The following is a 16,100-nucleotide window of genomic DNA, read 5'->3' as shown; positions in this document are numbered from 1 at the left end:
CATGCTCTGTGGCAGTCAAACATTATGTTTAATGTTTATACACTGTACTCCCATTGGCAAGAGTTGAAACTTTTGCCATCATTCACTTCCATGCTCAATATTCCAATTCAATGTGTGCCAGTCCCAAAAGTTTCTCCTATTCATGTTAACATTTTGATCATTTTCATCACAATCCCGGGCGCGGAGTTGTTGCTACTGAATGTTGAGGAGCTTTCAGTTGATGTTTTGTGTGTGTGAAAGAGAGAAGACGATGAAGAAGGGGGGAATTTTGCAATGTTTGGAGACAAAAAGCACATAAACACTGTCATGAGAGCGTGACTTGCAACTGTAACCTTTTCCTTAAATGTCCAAATGCATGTCACTATCCATAAGAGTATATTCAATATAATAATAATAAAATGTAGTGCTTTAAGAGAGCATATAAACTCTCTCTCTCTAAAGACCGCGCGCTAAAACTATTTGCAATTGATTGATTTCGAGAGATTCTTCGCAATTCTCACTTCTCACGTTCTTATAAAACACTCCTTTTAAACTTCTTGTATATACAACAATGTTCCATGAAGCGTGCAGAAGAATATATTGAATTTTAATAATCTTTTCTGCTTCTTTAATCTAATTTTAATCATCTCCAATGTGTGAGAAAAGAAGTGGAAGCAGATTGAGTGAATGATAGGAAACAGTTGGAATGGAAATATATGTAAGAAGTTGGGCAAAATGCATTTTTTCTGCTAAATTACTTTTCAACACTCTTTCTTTCCAACTTTTCTGTTGTGTATTATGGAATTTATAAATGGAAACAGAGCGATGCTTGAGCAATTTTTTCCACCAGCATTAAATTGTGGTGTTAAATAGAATTTTGGAGAGATTTTTCTCACTTTGGTGGAAAGAAGAAAATTCATCAACGTCAATTTGTCAGAATTTTTATGATTAAATTCTCCTTTGTGCAACATTGTATAAGGTGGAAAATTACAATTTTTCATTATGAGTTAATTGAATTTTATTGTTGACTGAAAATGTGTTTTCTTTGGCAAAATCAATGCAAAATGTTCACAAATTCTCTGGTCAATCTTACTTGATTGCATTTAATGTGAAACTCTCAGTTTGGTTTTGTTCGATCAAACAGTTTTTCTTGGAAACTTCTTGTGGGAAACTTTCTTCAGCGTCACTTTCTGCACAGGGAAAATTCAGTAATGCAGCAAATGAAATTCTCTGTGGCTGACAAAGTGAACGTGAAGCAATTATTTTCAAAGTTTTCATCACATTTTCTCAGTAATATTTAGTCTGCAATTTCCTCCTTCTCCGAGACATGACAATTTCAAATATTCATTAACTGGAAGTCAATTTTCCAACTTCGAGGAGTTTCTTGTGTAATAAAATTGTTCGGTTAATGTAGAATTGTTTAGGTGTCTCATATTTGTTCCTAAAATATAATTGTTGGAGGGTTTCAATAAAACGTTTGACAGATGAGGAATTGATGGGAGGAATAAAGTTTAGTGGAAAAAGACATTGCGAAGATGGTTAGCATTGACTATTAATGTGATTTATCACATAATTATGGCATGAGACATAAAAAAGCAATAACTCATAACGAGTGTCGTGTGAAACAAGCGATTTTGTGGTTTTTTTTTTTGCTTCTTCTTCTTGTGAATGGATGAAGAAGTGTGGCGAAAGACATGAAGAACAACGGGAAGGGAAAAAGTCACACAAGTTGAAAAGGTCAAGCTGCGATGTATGTTCTTCCGCACAAAGACTTGAGATTTAATTGAGACGCATTGTCAACTGCGCGCGCACACACAGAGTTATTGTAATGCAATAAAAGTTAATAATTGTGATGAAGAGAAGCGGGATTTTTTTTTTAAGTTGAATGTCACAAAAAGGAGGGGATGTGATGCCGTTTTTGCCGTTCAGACGCAAAGATTCAAGACAGTTTGATTTGATTAAGGTGATTGTCTTCAATCAAAGTACATCTTCTTGGCTCTCTTTCACACTCTTTCTCTCTCGTTCTCTGTCTTCGAATGGGGAGAATTTGCAAATTGCAAATCGCTATAGAGAAGAGAGAGAGAGAGATTTCTGACCGTCATCAACTCACATATATATTCTATTTGATTCACTTGACTTTCTTTATTTATTATATTGAGAGACTCTCCATGACCTCTGACGCTGATTTAAATTAATTTATTGTTTACTTTCTTGGAATTTCTGTTCAATATAATCATTATTATTATCCATTCTCTTATCATTTGCCAATTTCCTCTCTCTCACTGTGATGCTTGTTTGTTTCATTATAAACAAGCATCAAAGAAAAAATGAAAGTGCAAAGTTACGATGAGGAGAAAAAGAAAAGAGCGAGAGAGAATCAATTACAGTGTCCTTTCTTTGCCAATTAGAGGAATAATTATGCTTCCTCTGGTGGAAATGATAATAATAATAAAGTTTGTTATTGTGTTTTGAAGCAGTTGCTAATGTATTTGTCTTTCTTTTTCTTTCTCTCTTAACAGGACAAAGATAAGAAACTGTCGCCGGACAATGCTGAAAATGAGAAGGATTTGACAACAGAGAAGGACAAGACAGTGCAAAATGGCAAGGATGAGACACACGATGAGGAGGAGAAGGTGGTGAACAAGAGTGTGGAGAATGGTGATGGCGAAGTGACGCTGAATGAGAGCAAAGTGTCAGAGCCGGCGAGTCCACCTGCTGAGAATGGTGACAGCAATAAGAAGCCGAAGAAGGAGAAAGTGAAGAAGAAATGGTCCCTGAGGAACTTCTCGTTCAGTAAAAGGGACAAACAGAAGCCGGTGGCAAAGGGTGAGACACCAACTGATGCTGCTGCCACTGAAGGTGCCGCCGCCGCTGCTGCTCCTGTCGTCGCGTCTCCAGCATCACCGCCAATTGTGGTCAATGGCACTGAGTGTGAGAAGGTCCCTGAAGAGGTGAGTTTATTGCATTTCACAACTTTTCCCATTGCACACAGTGTGTGGAATATCCGCAATTTTCTCAAGCAATTTTGCTCTTTTCATGTGCATTTTATTGGGTGTGTCAATATTATATATATATGATGATGAAAGTCGCAATTGATTTGCTGCTGCTGCGAAAAGGGATGATTTTCTAAAATGTTTGTGAAAAGTGAGAGAAAAGAGAGCAATAACTCTTCTTCTTTACTATCTCAATTTACTTGCTGTTGTCTGCTGTTCTGCTAGAGAATCTTCATGTGTTTGTGTGTGTTGTGTGTGACTCTAATTGGGTGAAATTGATCCTCTTGCGCTCTTGTCTGGAGTTTCAATGAATATTTAACAGCATTTCCTAAACTCTAACACAAGAAGAAGAAATGTTGGAGAATTTTGTTTTGGCGTCTCATGAAATTTATGCTGAAACGCATTCACTGACTATGGCATTCATAATGAATGAAGGAAGGAAGTTTCATTGGAGTGTTTTATGCACATAATCTTCTAGCTTCACAAAACACATGTCAACTGGGTAAATTTTAACTATTCTACTTCACATTTCGATCACTTCCCAAAGAAAGAAAAAAACCTTCTTATCTCTCATGTCGAGGATGCAATTGTGACATTGCACAAATTGCATGGTGTGCAAGAGTGTATTGTAATGCGGCTGCTGCATTTTGAAAATTGAACACTCACCACGAGTGCTGGACTGGAGGAGAGGAGAGACGAGAGAGAGAATGAGCAGGGGGCGGGCAGTGCCACCCCTTATTTGCGATTGCACGTCACCGAGGCAACCGGCGGGATTTGGGTGTCTATGAGTGCGAATGAGAGCCAGAATTCTACCCTGTGCGGCTGTATATTATTTTGGGGGATGTTTCGACGCTGCACAACGATGTACTGGACGCAAGCAGACGCTGAGGAGACGTCGACGCTCTCCTCTAATGGTTTGATTGCATAGTCAGGGAGAAAGTACACATACATAAATTGCTGTAATGCAATGCATGATTGTGTGTGTGTGTTTGTGTTTGGGTGAATAAATATCGATTTGGGAAAAGACAGCGGGTTTTGTGTGCAAATGTGCCATGAAAGCATGGCTTTTTCCACAGCTTATTTCCCCACTCGTAATGGCAATCGGTGTGTTTTTAACCCCTTTCCTGTAGAGGAGAATTGGTGGTTGGTTTTATAGAGGGGAGAAATACAAAAGACGCCGGCCGGTGTATCGTGTGGAAATCAATTTAAATTGAATTGTGGGTGAAAATTGTATGGGATTTTCCATATCTCTCTGACAATTGTGAAGTGTGTGCGGCACTCTTGATTGTTATTATTTCTGGACCATCGCAACATAATTAATCTTCCGCTCTGTCACATTTGCTGAGATGATGAATGTGTTGATCTACTTGGAAGTTAATTAACCATCATTTTTGGCATTTTTATTGGTTGTTAATCTTCACTTTTTTATTACTATGTTAAAGATATAACTGCTTCATTGGTGTGACACTTTAAATATCGTGAAATGTCAGTCATTTGAAAAGCTTTTTCGCACTTTTTTTATGGTGCGTCGCAACACTCTTTTCATTGAATATATTCCAGATGCTCAACATTATTTCGCATTGGGGTTTCCAATGGGAGAGCGAGAGAGAGCGAATATCGATTGATTTTTAATTGAAAGTGATGCTGCAGACTATTTTTTTGTGTCCTTCCAATGCCACAAAATATATAGAATGCGCGCAAACATTTTCCTCTCTTCACTTCCAATTTCACATGAGGATTTTCTGTGTTGTGTAAAATGTGTAGAAGGAAAAAAAGGGGGAAAGAGAGACAGATAGAAATCAATAGATGGGAAATCATGCTCTTGTTACATTTGTGTGACTTTAACGGAGAAAATCTCATTCACTATGCGTACGAATGATCATGTTTGGGGATTTTTACCTTCTCAACGTGTCTTTCGATGGGTTTTATTTCTCCTCAACAGCGCTGAAGAGAGAGAAACTGTGGAGGTGAAAAGGATATTGACGGGAAAATTCAAGAGGATTCTTATCACTTTATTCTTCATCATTTGATTTTATATCTTCTTTTCTCCCTTGCCCATCGTATAAAATGCAATAACATTGAAGGGGGGTTGAAATTGGATCAAGGGAAATTGATTTGAATAGGATTTACAATGGTGAAAATCCCCATGAAATGTGTGAATGTGTGTGTGTGTGTGAAGTTTATCCACTCTTAAATTATGTTTATGTCGTTCTGGAAGGATTACAAATATTTATTGGTGTGAAAATAGGATCTTTTTCTCAACTCATGTTAACTTCCGTCTTAATTTCTCTCGACTGAAGAAAGGTCCTTTCAATGCAAAATTATCTGATATTTCATTTCCCACTTGTTGACGAAGAATTTCTTCTTTTGAGGGAACTTATTGGGATTATCAGCCTTTTTCCATCCTCTTTTATTACTTCATCTGCTTTTTGATATGCGCGTCAATGGAAAAGAAGATAAAATGAGGATCAAATTGTAGCCTTTTTCTTTCTTTCTTCTCTCTCGCTGTCTAAATGGATTTATTTTTCATAAAACATTTCTCGGGTACTTTTCCGTTCTCCTGCATGATAGTCTGCTAGAAAGAGAGTGAAAGAGGGAGAGAGAGAGAGAGAGAGAAAAAGCGAGAAATATTTCTTCCAGAGGGATTTTATGATTTATTGTCTTGGTGGGTTCTTGACTTGAGGGGAGAGAAATTTTTGCTGAATTTATATATTAAAAAGAGATTTTGATCTCAAATATTCTATCGTAAAATTCACAGATATTGTTGTTAACTGAAAGAGAAATCTTCTGTGAATATTGTTTGAATTATTTACGATAGAATCACATGAAAGATAAGTAATTTCTGTCTGAATTGAGAATTGTGTTTCCTTGGGGAAAATCAGCAGAATAAAAGTGTCTATCGTCTTGTGTGCATTCAGCAGTGCGTTAATACAATTTCTATTCTACAAAACGCCCAAAAGAAGGGAAAGAGAGAAAATACAGAACGAGGGATGTTTTTCTTATCATGAAAGCAATTTCCCTTGAGAATTTGTTGCGAAAACAAAACGAGGGGCGCGAAAGAGTGGCGAGAATCAGGCTAATAATGTGCTAATGCATCAATTTTTATTTTCCTCGTTAAAAAGAATCACAATCATCAAATATTGAACTATGAATTTGTATGATTTTTACAAGGCAAGAATGAAAATCATCACCATGAATTTTCCTATCTCAACTTCCATTAGCACATTGTTTATTGGGAAAATATAAACTCCGCAATGTAGGCAAAATTAGAAATCGTGTGAAATCTCTGGGATCTTTTCTTCGGTCTTTTTTTCCTCAGTGTTTCACTGTTTTCAGGGGAAAAAATACGGTTTTCTCGATGAAAATTGTGATGGGATTTGATGAAAATGTACACAATAATAATCTCTTGAACAGTAAATTTTCACAGTTGTGAATTATATATATAATTTTTCACACTTAATGCAGTGAAAGTGACGAAAAAGAGTTTCTCAATGTCCGTAAATTTTCTCTCTTCTTCTCTCTGATCTTTATTTATTACGTGAATTTGTAATGTTCTTTGAGCGTTTTTTAAACCATTGTTTTTTTTTTTTTTTAATTCCTGTTCCTGACCACACTTTTTTTTGCACAATCTCAGCAGAAATTGGAGAATGAATAAAAACCAAAAAACACCTGTGATTGAAATTTTTGGTCGTCTGCGAAGCGTGCGCACACAAGGTGGGAAAGAGACTTTATTTGATGCCTTTGACAAATTGCCAGGAAATTTTTCCATTGGAATTCTGTTAACAATTTTCATATGAAATATTCTAGCGCAGCGTCGAACTTTCCATGCGATTTTAATGTGAGTGAAAATGCGTCATTTTGTCAATTATTTTTGGCACACATCGTCATGATATTTATGTGTGTTTGTGTGTGTGTGTGTGAAAATCAGGAAAACGCATTTATGATATTGCTCTTGAGTCTCTCGTTAGGTTGGACATGATGATTTGAGGGTGTGAGAAACATTTTCTAGCCAAAGTTATGTATTTTTTTCATGTTTCGCCGTGTGGAAATTTTCACACAAATTTTGGCATCTCATCGCGATTAATGGGTGGAATTTTAATTCCCAATTGGCTGACGATCAAGTGATTTCTCATCTGGATTCTCTTGAATGAAATGAGTGAGAAGTGCAGGACAAATGTTTGAGGAAATGCTTCATTCAATCATATTTTCACACTGAATGCTGATTTATTATTTTTTGGCAGAGTAATTCTGTCGAGAGTGTTTTTCCTTCCAGATGGATATTTCACAGTGTGTGCCATTGAGTAATTTAGCATTGGGTGAAAATTGAAAGAAAGAAGTCTTGAGGTTATTTTCAGTGATTTTTAGGTTTTGAACATGTCAAATATCTTTTTGACATTCCACAATCTTTAAGATTCATGTGAAATTGTCTTGCAAAAGTATTATTTTTTATCCTCACAGTGTTTAATAGTGGCAATTCATCATGCAATTGCATGTCTTGTACACCACAACCACCCACTCTTTCGCCCTTCTCTCACTCTCTTTCCCTCTCTCTGATTTGCGACTGAAAAACTCCACCCTTTTTGCATGAATGGGTGATGAAGAGGAGTGAAGAATTTCCTTCCTCCACATCCTTTATTGTTTCACATTTTGCTTTAATTTATCGTCTGGCCATTTATTAAAATTTTCACTCCCTCTCGCACTGAGCGCTTGAGCGCGCTGAGAAGATAGAGAGTCAATCCCAAATATGATTTCTTGTCCTCCTCTCTGAATGCTCTCTGGCGCGCACACTTGGTCTCTGACACTGAAATATGTTTCGTCATTTATATTATGATTATTATTGTAATTTTCATGTGCAAAATGAACACTTTTTGAGGGGCTGAGAATTTGTTGTTTGTCGCCTAAAAGAAGAGGGTGTGAATCTTGTGGTTTTTCATGTTTAAAACAGTCATATTTTATCCTTCTCTAGGGAGAATTAATTTTAATCAATGGGGATTAATAATAAAACTGAAGTTTTAGACTGCAAGATTTATTTTAGGGTGTGTTTTTGCGATGCAATTGATAAGTTTGACTTTATGAGAAAAGTTATGCGCTTTGAGAGACATTCTGATCTAATTTTTATTTCGTTCGCATCGCAAAATCTCTTTTGCGCAGAGATTGTTTGTTTATAATGTTATCCGGGGCGCTTCTTGGGTTGCAGAATTTCATGTCCTCGTGAGCGTCAAATTAAAATAATCACACATTGAATTATTGCTTAGAATTCAATCATTTTTCCAATGTCTTTTCCTATTTGGCGAATATTTATTTTTCATCGTTTTATCTTTGTGTCCTGATTGTTTGAGTTGAGTTGAGAAGAAGATGTAAGCTTTTTTTCTGCTACTTTCTGTCTTCGAAATTCTTCTGAAATGTGTCAAATTTTCCCCAGAAAAAGAGAGAGAGAGAGAAAGAGCGAAAGAGTGACTAAAGGAATTTTATTAGAACAAGAATTGGAGAGTTGAAGGCAAATCACTGTTCTACATTTCTGCAAAAGAGCGATGAGATGAGATTGTGTCGTATGGAAGATGAAAAAAAGAATAAATGGTGGAGGGAAAGTGTAAATAAGTCGCAGCGTGTTGTAGTTTTATGATTTATTTTTATCCTAAAAGTGACACGCAATATTTATAAAAAGAAGGCGAGGAAATGAGGAAAAAAATACGGGTTGGTGGAGAAGGAAGCAGCATTGATGATGACCTTCTCATTTGTGCGCCGTGATCTGTCGTCGCACATTCCCTGATTTTCTCTCTCTGTCTCTCTCGAAAGTCTCCTCGTGAAGATTTGTTGGCCCTGAAAATTCGCTGAAAGAAGCGCGCGCGTTCCTTCAAACGCCGCTACCAGATGACCAAAATTTCTCAATTATTATCATTATTATTGTATTTAACAAGAAAAGATCACTTGAGGCGCGGCGCTTCTGGGATTGTAGATTTGCTTCATCAGAAGTTGAGCCGCGCGCAATTCTATGGCTTTAGTAAATAAGAGCATAAAATGTTGAAATGATGATGAAAGAAGTGATCACGCGAAGATGAGGGAGAAAAATATAAACAGAAGAACAGGATAAGAGAAGTCTGTGTTCTCATTATGATGACGATGTTTTAACAGTATTTAAATGCTACAAAAGTCTCTTATAAAAAATTGGAGAGACAATAATAAAAATCAAGACACTCTTATCCACTCATTAAAGCCGCAAAGATGTTGTATTGTGATCAACAAGAATAATGTATATGTACATAAATTGCGTCGAATGAAGTGTCTTGAAATAGAAATTGTCGAGAGAGAGAAGACAATTTAGAAAATGGTAAAGGCAATTTGGGTGGTGACTTCGCGATCGATTTATGGCGCTCTGCAATTGCCAATGCAAATACCTTTCGTCCTTTCTTCTCTTTCACGCGCGCGCGCTTGTGTCGTGTGTTGCGAACAACCCTGAATTTATTGTACATTTGCGATCAGAGTTTGGTCTGAAATGATCATGATGATCATGATGATGATGATGTGTGTGAGCTATTCTTAGAGGTTCTTCTTCTCTCCCTCTCTTCTGATCGAGCCTTTTATTCCTTCCTAATTTGCCAATGGGATGGTATTTTGTGTGCATGAGAAACAGAAATATCGTCGTCATCATTCCAATTGTTTTGTGGCTTCTTCACTCAAGGCCTGAAAATGTCAACTGATAAAACTGAAATTCTGCAGGATTTACAGTGGTTTTGAGCGTAGAGGAAGAAGAAGCATGGAAAGAGAAGTATTTTCTACATTCGCGCTTAGTCTCAAGATTTTGGCTCTTCACTGTGGTTTTGTAGTAGATATATTGGATGGAAGATTCCGGAAATAACTCTGCAGCAGTGTTGCTTTCAGTGAAGTTATCTGGCTTTTCTATTTCCGCTTTTTCTCTCTCTTTCATTCACGTCTGGTGCGCGCAATCTTCGGCTTAATGGATATTAATAATAATGTGACTTTTCCACTGCTTTCTTTCCAAATAATCAACTTCTTTGTCACATTTTTCTGTGCTGACGCCCAGATCAAATATCCAAAAAAAAAAAAATGCTGTTGAGGAAGGAAGGGTGGATATTTCTGCTCCAGAAACTCTTCGAATGTGTCGTGTGAATTGTAGCGGATTTTGTGTGTCATGATGAAGGTGAAGGTTGGGTGAAAAGATGGAAATTTGATGCAGAAAAGTGTCTTCGTGCTTGTGAGAAAAATGATACGCGGGAAGAGAAGAAGAAATTGACAGGACAGACGAGAGACAAGAGGCAACAATTGTAAGTGGAGGAGAGTTTCTGCAATTGGTCTGATGATTCTGGCTTGGCGGTGGTGAGGTGGAAAAATGAGATTAAAACATGTGTGCGCGCGTTGAGAAGAAGAGAGAGAGAGAGATTAAAAGATCATTTGTTGTGCGGGAATGTCGTCAGATTATGTGTTGTGTGGTGTTGTGAGGAAGGAGACGATGATGAAGAAAAAAAGAGAGAGAGGGAGAGGGAAAAGGATGGAGTATTGATGAAAATTTCTGCGACGTAGACGTGAAAAGTGTTATTTCGCATAGCCAAGAAACCACACAAGATCAGAGTCTCTCTCTTGGTATAAATTCAATCGATTCCAAGTGCAACTCTTCAGTCTTTGTGGATTTGCGCGAGCATCGAGATCATCTCTTAATCTTCCGATCATATTTCTTCTTGTGTTGTATGAATTAAAGGAGTGTGTAATTGGCTTTGATCTTCTTTTCCTCTGTGAAAATTTCCTGTGAGGAATTAAAAAATAGGGATTTAACTGTGATCCCTTCGACGGTGTGATTTTTTTTTGGTAGAAAAAGTGGATTTTTTCTGGAGATTATATCGCAGAGTCTTGAAGTACTTTAGAATGGATCAAAAGGTGTGTTGTTTATTGTGTCTTGAGAGTGAGATTTTCAACGAAAGTGATTCACAATTAATGCAGAAAAAAGTGTGTCACAAAGTTGCTAATTTTATTACAAATCATTCACACAATTTGATGAGGAGCCAAATGTGGTGTCAAAATGCCATATTAATGCATTAATTTGTCAGAATTTATATTATCCTTTTGCCAGCAATTAGTCATTTTGCGTTATTTTTTCTGATGCGCGAAAATCGCGATATTTTGGCTAAAAAGCACTTTTCTTCGTCTCTCTCTGATTTATATTTTTTCTTTGCTTGTGAAGATTGCGGAAAATTTGCAAATATTTCAATCACAGCCGCCGTGAGAGTTGTGACTAAGAAAGTTGTTTTCTGTTGGCAAAAATTTGCTACAAAAGTTGGGCTATTTTTGAAAAAATGACTAGAGAAGGACGCACAATAATTTTTTTCGCCACAGCAATAAATAGAACATTCTTGTGTAGGTTGATAATCGCGTGTACGAGATGAGCTTCCTGTGATTTTTTTTTACTTCTTCTCTTAAGAGGAAGATCTGATTTCTCAGCTCGTGCGCACAGACTCACGCGCTTCTTCTCATTTTGCTCAATTGCAGGCGACTGAAGAGGTTGTTGCTCCGGCCGCGGAGGCGCCCAAGAAGGAGGAAGTGAAGGCAGCAGAGCCGTCAGCACAGGCGCCCGTGGAGGAGAAGAAGGAGGAGCCCGCCGTTCCTGCTGCTGCTGCTCCTGCTCCGGTGCAGAATGGCGAGCCAGCGGCAGCTGCGAAGGCTGAGGAGCCGGTCGTCGCCGCCGTGGAGGCGAAGGTCGAGGCGACTCCTGAGGTCACCACAGAGGCTGAGGCGCCCAAAGTGGAGGCTGCTCCCGAGGTGGCCGCTCCGCCGGCCGCGGCCGAAGAGGTAAAGAAGCCCGAAGAGGTGTCAGAACAAACTGTCGAGGCTGGTGAGGGCGCTCCTCCTCCACTTCCCACTATTCCGCCACCCTCTAAGGTGATGGTGTTCGCTGAGAGTGCAATGTCCACGGCGACAGAGTCCGAAACTCCTGTTATCCCAGTTGCCACTACACCCGCTGCTCCCGTTGCGAATGATGGTTCCGCTGAGGTCGTAGGTCAGTCCGCGGCGCCACAGGAGGCCGAGGTGAAGGCTCCGGAGGCCCAGGCGGAGGTTCAGGCACCGGCGGCTGCTCCAGTGGAGGAGGCGAAACCCACAGAAGCTCCTGCTCCCGCTCCCGAAACTGCAGCTCCAGCTCCGGCTCCAGTGTCGGAAGAAGTCCCAGTTGTTCCTGTCCCAGAAGTTGCCGCCCCGGTGGCTGAAACTCCTGCTGCTGTGGAAGCGGCTCCAGCTCCAGTTCCCACGCCTGAGGAGGCTCCAGTCGCGGCAGCGACTGAGACTCCCGCTCCAGCTGCCGAAACTGCCCCTGTCACTGCCACAGAGGCGGCTCCCGTTCCCACTCCTGAAGTTGCTCCTGAAGTTGCTCCTGAAGTCGCTCCTGTTGCTCCCGAAGCCACTCCAGCTCCGTCCGAGGTGCCAGCCGAGCCGAAGCAGGAAGCGATCGCCGAGACGATCGCCCTGATTGACAAAGTGAACGAGGCGGCCACCACAGAGCAGTCTCTCCCGCCTCCTCCGCCGGCCGCCGAGGCTGCCGAATCGGCCCCAACGTCTGTCCAGGAAGAACTCTCGGCGGACGCTTCGTCGCCTTTGCCGCAGAATAGCCTAGAAACTCTGCCGTCGCCGCCTTCCTCTCTCACGCCCAGCGAAGCGAGTTTGCCACTGCCGCCGCCAGAGTCGCCAGTGGTGTCTTCTGGCGATGTGAAGACGGAAGTGGCGGCCGAGGAGCTGCCGCCGCCGCCGCCCAAGGAGGAGGAGGAGAAGAAAGTCACCGCCGAAGAGTCCCAAAGCATTCCGCCAGCCGATCAGGCCACAACAACTCCCGCTGCTGCTCCTGTGACTGATGAGAAGGTCAATGGGCATGCTGAGCAACAAGTGAAGGTGAATTTCACACACAAAAAAACCAAAACCAAAATCAAAAAAAACCACACACAAAATGTCCAGGGGCTGAAGAAGAAGAAGATGAAGATGAAGAGTGAAAAGCCAGAGAGAGAAAAAGGCCCGCTTTAGAAAAGTGTCCCCATTAATCGATCAGTGTGTCCTTGATAGAGTTTCTCTCTCTCTTTCTCTCTCGCTCTCTCTCTCTCTGTCTCTCTTGTTGTGTCCGCTTAGCCAGGACACGATTGTGTTCGATGAAATCCACGCTGTGTTTGTGTGTGTTCAATTAACCCTTTGCGGTAGAAGTTTTCCACGGAAAAAAATCGCCTCATTCTGTTATTAATCCATATATATTTGTCCTGTGAATGTTCGTCAAATGCGCCTGAAAAGCAAAAAACAAACAAGTAACAAAGTTTAGAGGGCGAAAAGAAAGCTGTGTTTGTGATCAAGAGATTCTCTCTGGAAATTGTCCTAGAAAAATTCTTCCCCAAACAAATAATCCTCTCCAAAAATGCTTCACAGGTTTTTTTCTCTCTTTCTTTTATATACCTGACCTGCTTTTTCCCACTTTCATGCGCTTCTTTTTAGTCCCTTTTTATCAATATTAATAATTCCTATTAGTTGAGCTTAATTTATCCAGTATTTACTTAGTTTTGTGCCTAATCACTTTAATATAATTTGGTTTTTGAATTTATGGGGTTTTTTTTGAGATTGAAACAGGACAGACAATTTGGGATTATTTGACAAAAACATGTCTTTGATTGCGATTTGTCTGTCTCTTGATAAAAGGTGGTTGAAATTCTTTGGCAATGCGTATTAATCTGGCGCTTTTGCTGACTTTTGCAGTCTGATGCGGCTCCAGTGGCTGAAGTGACGCCGGCGGAGAATGGACACTCGGAGGAGAAGAAAGTGAGTGTGAGGAAGAGTGGCAATAATTTGAGAGAGTCTGATTTGACTGAAAATCTTCCTTTCTTGCAGGAAATTCCAGAGTCGCCTGCTGCTCCAGCTGAGAAGGCCGCTGCTGCGGCCCAAACGCCTCCAGCTGCCGATGCTGTCAAGGTGGAATAAGAGAGAGAGGGAAAGAATTGCTGGAACGAGAGAAGAACACACTTAGAAAACATCCTGACATTTTGATCGATCATCCATTGCGAGAAATATTGCACTTTAGAAAAGGAGAAGAAGAGGAAGAAAAAGAGGAGAATGAATGAAATTTTTCGTCTGTAATTATTTTAATATAAACTTGCTAATTGTTAATGAAAGAAAATATTGAAACGAAAAAAACACCCTCAAAATGAATGCATATATATAGAAAAATGAGGGAAAGAAATTTTTCTACGACGATCAAATGAAAATCACGGTCAATTTAGGATCATTTTTGATGATGAAAAGAAAAGGGAGAATTTTTTTCAGGGGAAAAAGAGGGCGAAAATCTACCCATTTTCTACAGACACTTTTCTTATTATACAACAACAAAAAGAAATGATATTTGATGAATATATAGAATGAAAAAAGAAGAAACTTTTTGATACGAAACACTTTTCAACATGCAAACATGTTTTTTCCATACACAATTTTTTGTAGAAGTGAAAGAGAAAAAGAGTGAGAGAAAAAGTTGAGGATGCGCAAATCGAAGCTCAAAGAACAATTTTTCGATCGAATCAATTTTTCTTTTTTGATAATATTTGTATAAAAAAAAATACTGTAGTTGGTAAAAAAAAATTTTCACTAATTGTCAATGTAATCCCATGGTAGAAATAAAGGATATCACGAGCTACAAGTGAGATAAACTGATATATCTGCTATTGCTGAACTTAGGATGGACATTTTGGGGGCTGCGAAGGGAGTTATTGAAGGAAAAAGAAAAAAAAATGTAGGAATACTCATGAAACAGGATGAATTTCTGTCTCCTCGATAAGCATTTTTTTTGTATTAATTTGCCGTCTCTTTTGAAGCTACCTTTGAGGTTGTTTAAGGCAGAGTCGCGTGAGAATGTAGAGAGGAAAGAAAAAGGGAGTAATTAAGGATGTGCGAAAGGGGCGAAATTGAGAGTCTCCTTATAAAATTTCACATTTTTAGCTATTTTTCTTTGATTAAATGAGAGAATAAAAAAGTACTTTAATTTGTGTTTCTTTTCTCTCTCCTTTCAACATTTTTTCTCTGTTTTTTCTTTCATTTCTTCTCTCTAAATTGTTTTTGCTTTGTCTTTGGCGTTTTGATTTGTTGTTTTCTGGTGACAAGAAAGAAAGAATGGAAAAAGGACGATAAATTTGATTGAGAAAGTATAATTTTGCTTGGCATTTTTTGTGTTGTTCGTGTTTAATGCATTGAATATGAAGAAAGTAAGAATTTTTAGGGGTGGAAAAAAGCATGGAAAACCAAATCAATTGACAAGAAAGCGAACTGATGAAAATTGTGGTTAAATGGGTCCAACATGTATTCACGATTTTTGCCAAAAGAAAGAAAAAAAAATGAGGGAAGAAAAACGCGGAGTGAAGCGAAAAGACGCCGAAAAGAAGAGAAGACGAATTTTGTCTCTTAACCAGAAAACCCAACAACGATATTTAAAAAATTATGATGAGAAAAAAGCACCAAATTATTAAGTGAGAGAGAGAGAGAGAGAAATATTCCCATCGCCCAATTTCTGCTGAATTTATATACAAATTATCCTTCGTTTAGTTCATAAAAATAAAGCAACGTGTAAAAAAAAACGACGTGACGAGAAAAGGTGTCTAATTTGAAAACCGTGTAAGAAAATAAGTTTAGAAGTATCTTGATTTTCAAAACTTGCGTAGCTGTAATTCTTCGTGTAATTTAGATATTTCTTGACTATATATTGAAAATATTACAAGGACGAGAGAGAGAGAGAGAGAGAGGAGGAAAGCACTAGTGTGGATGCAGAAGATAAGAGAAAAGGAAACAATGTATTAGAAGAGTAATCAAAAATAATCAAATTAACATGAGCCATCACATTTTGAGAGACGAAAGAGGGAAGAAGAAGATTAATTGAATTAGAATAGCGCGTACTGTATTAAAAAAAATAAATATATTACGAAATATCATAGAAAATAACGTGACAATGTCCTTTTTTTTCGTTCACTTTACTCTTACTTTATTCCATAATTTCTGTTGTTCAATTCTTATGTTTTTTTTTCCATCAAATTTCTTTTCCTTTTTTTCGCATTGAAAATGGCACAATTTGATGGATGATATGAATGGAAAAAAGCTATACGAAAAAGATTGTCA

The 16,100-nt window shown here is 38.7% G+C and overlaps 1 protein-coding gene across 1 annotated transcript; it reads left to right on the top strand.

Moving 5' to 3' along the window:
• Positions 1-2,495: 2,495 nt before the first annotated feature.
• On the top strand, positions 2,496-15,593 carry LOC132262543 (fibrous sheath CABYR-binding protein-like; the record flags this gene model as incomplete). The annotated part of the gene is made up of 4 exons (XM_059761822.1): positions 2,496-2,930; positions 11,472-12,860; positions 13,704-13,766; positions 13,836-15,593. Coding segments are annotated over 4 exons (1,977 nt in total), but the record flags the coding sequence as incomplete, so codon positions are not given.
• Between the last annotated feature and the right edge of the window lie 507 nt (positions 15,594-16,100).

This window comes from Phlebotomus argentipes, unplaced genomic scaffold (genome assembly GCF_947086385.1).
Source record: "Phlebotomus argentipes unplaced genomic scaffold, Phlebotomus argentipes genome assembly contig_15, whole genome shotgun sequence".
Lineage (NCBI taxonomy): Eukaryota > Metazoa > Arthropoda > Insecta > Diptera > Psychodidae > Phlebotomus > Phlebotomus argentipes.
This window is presented reverse-complemented; position numbering and strand designations above follow the sequence as displayed.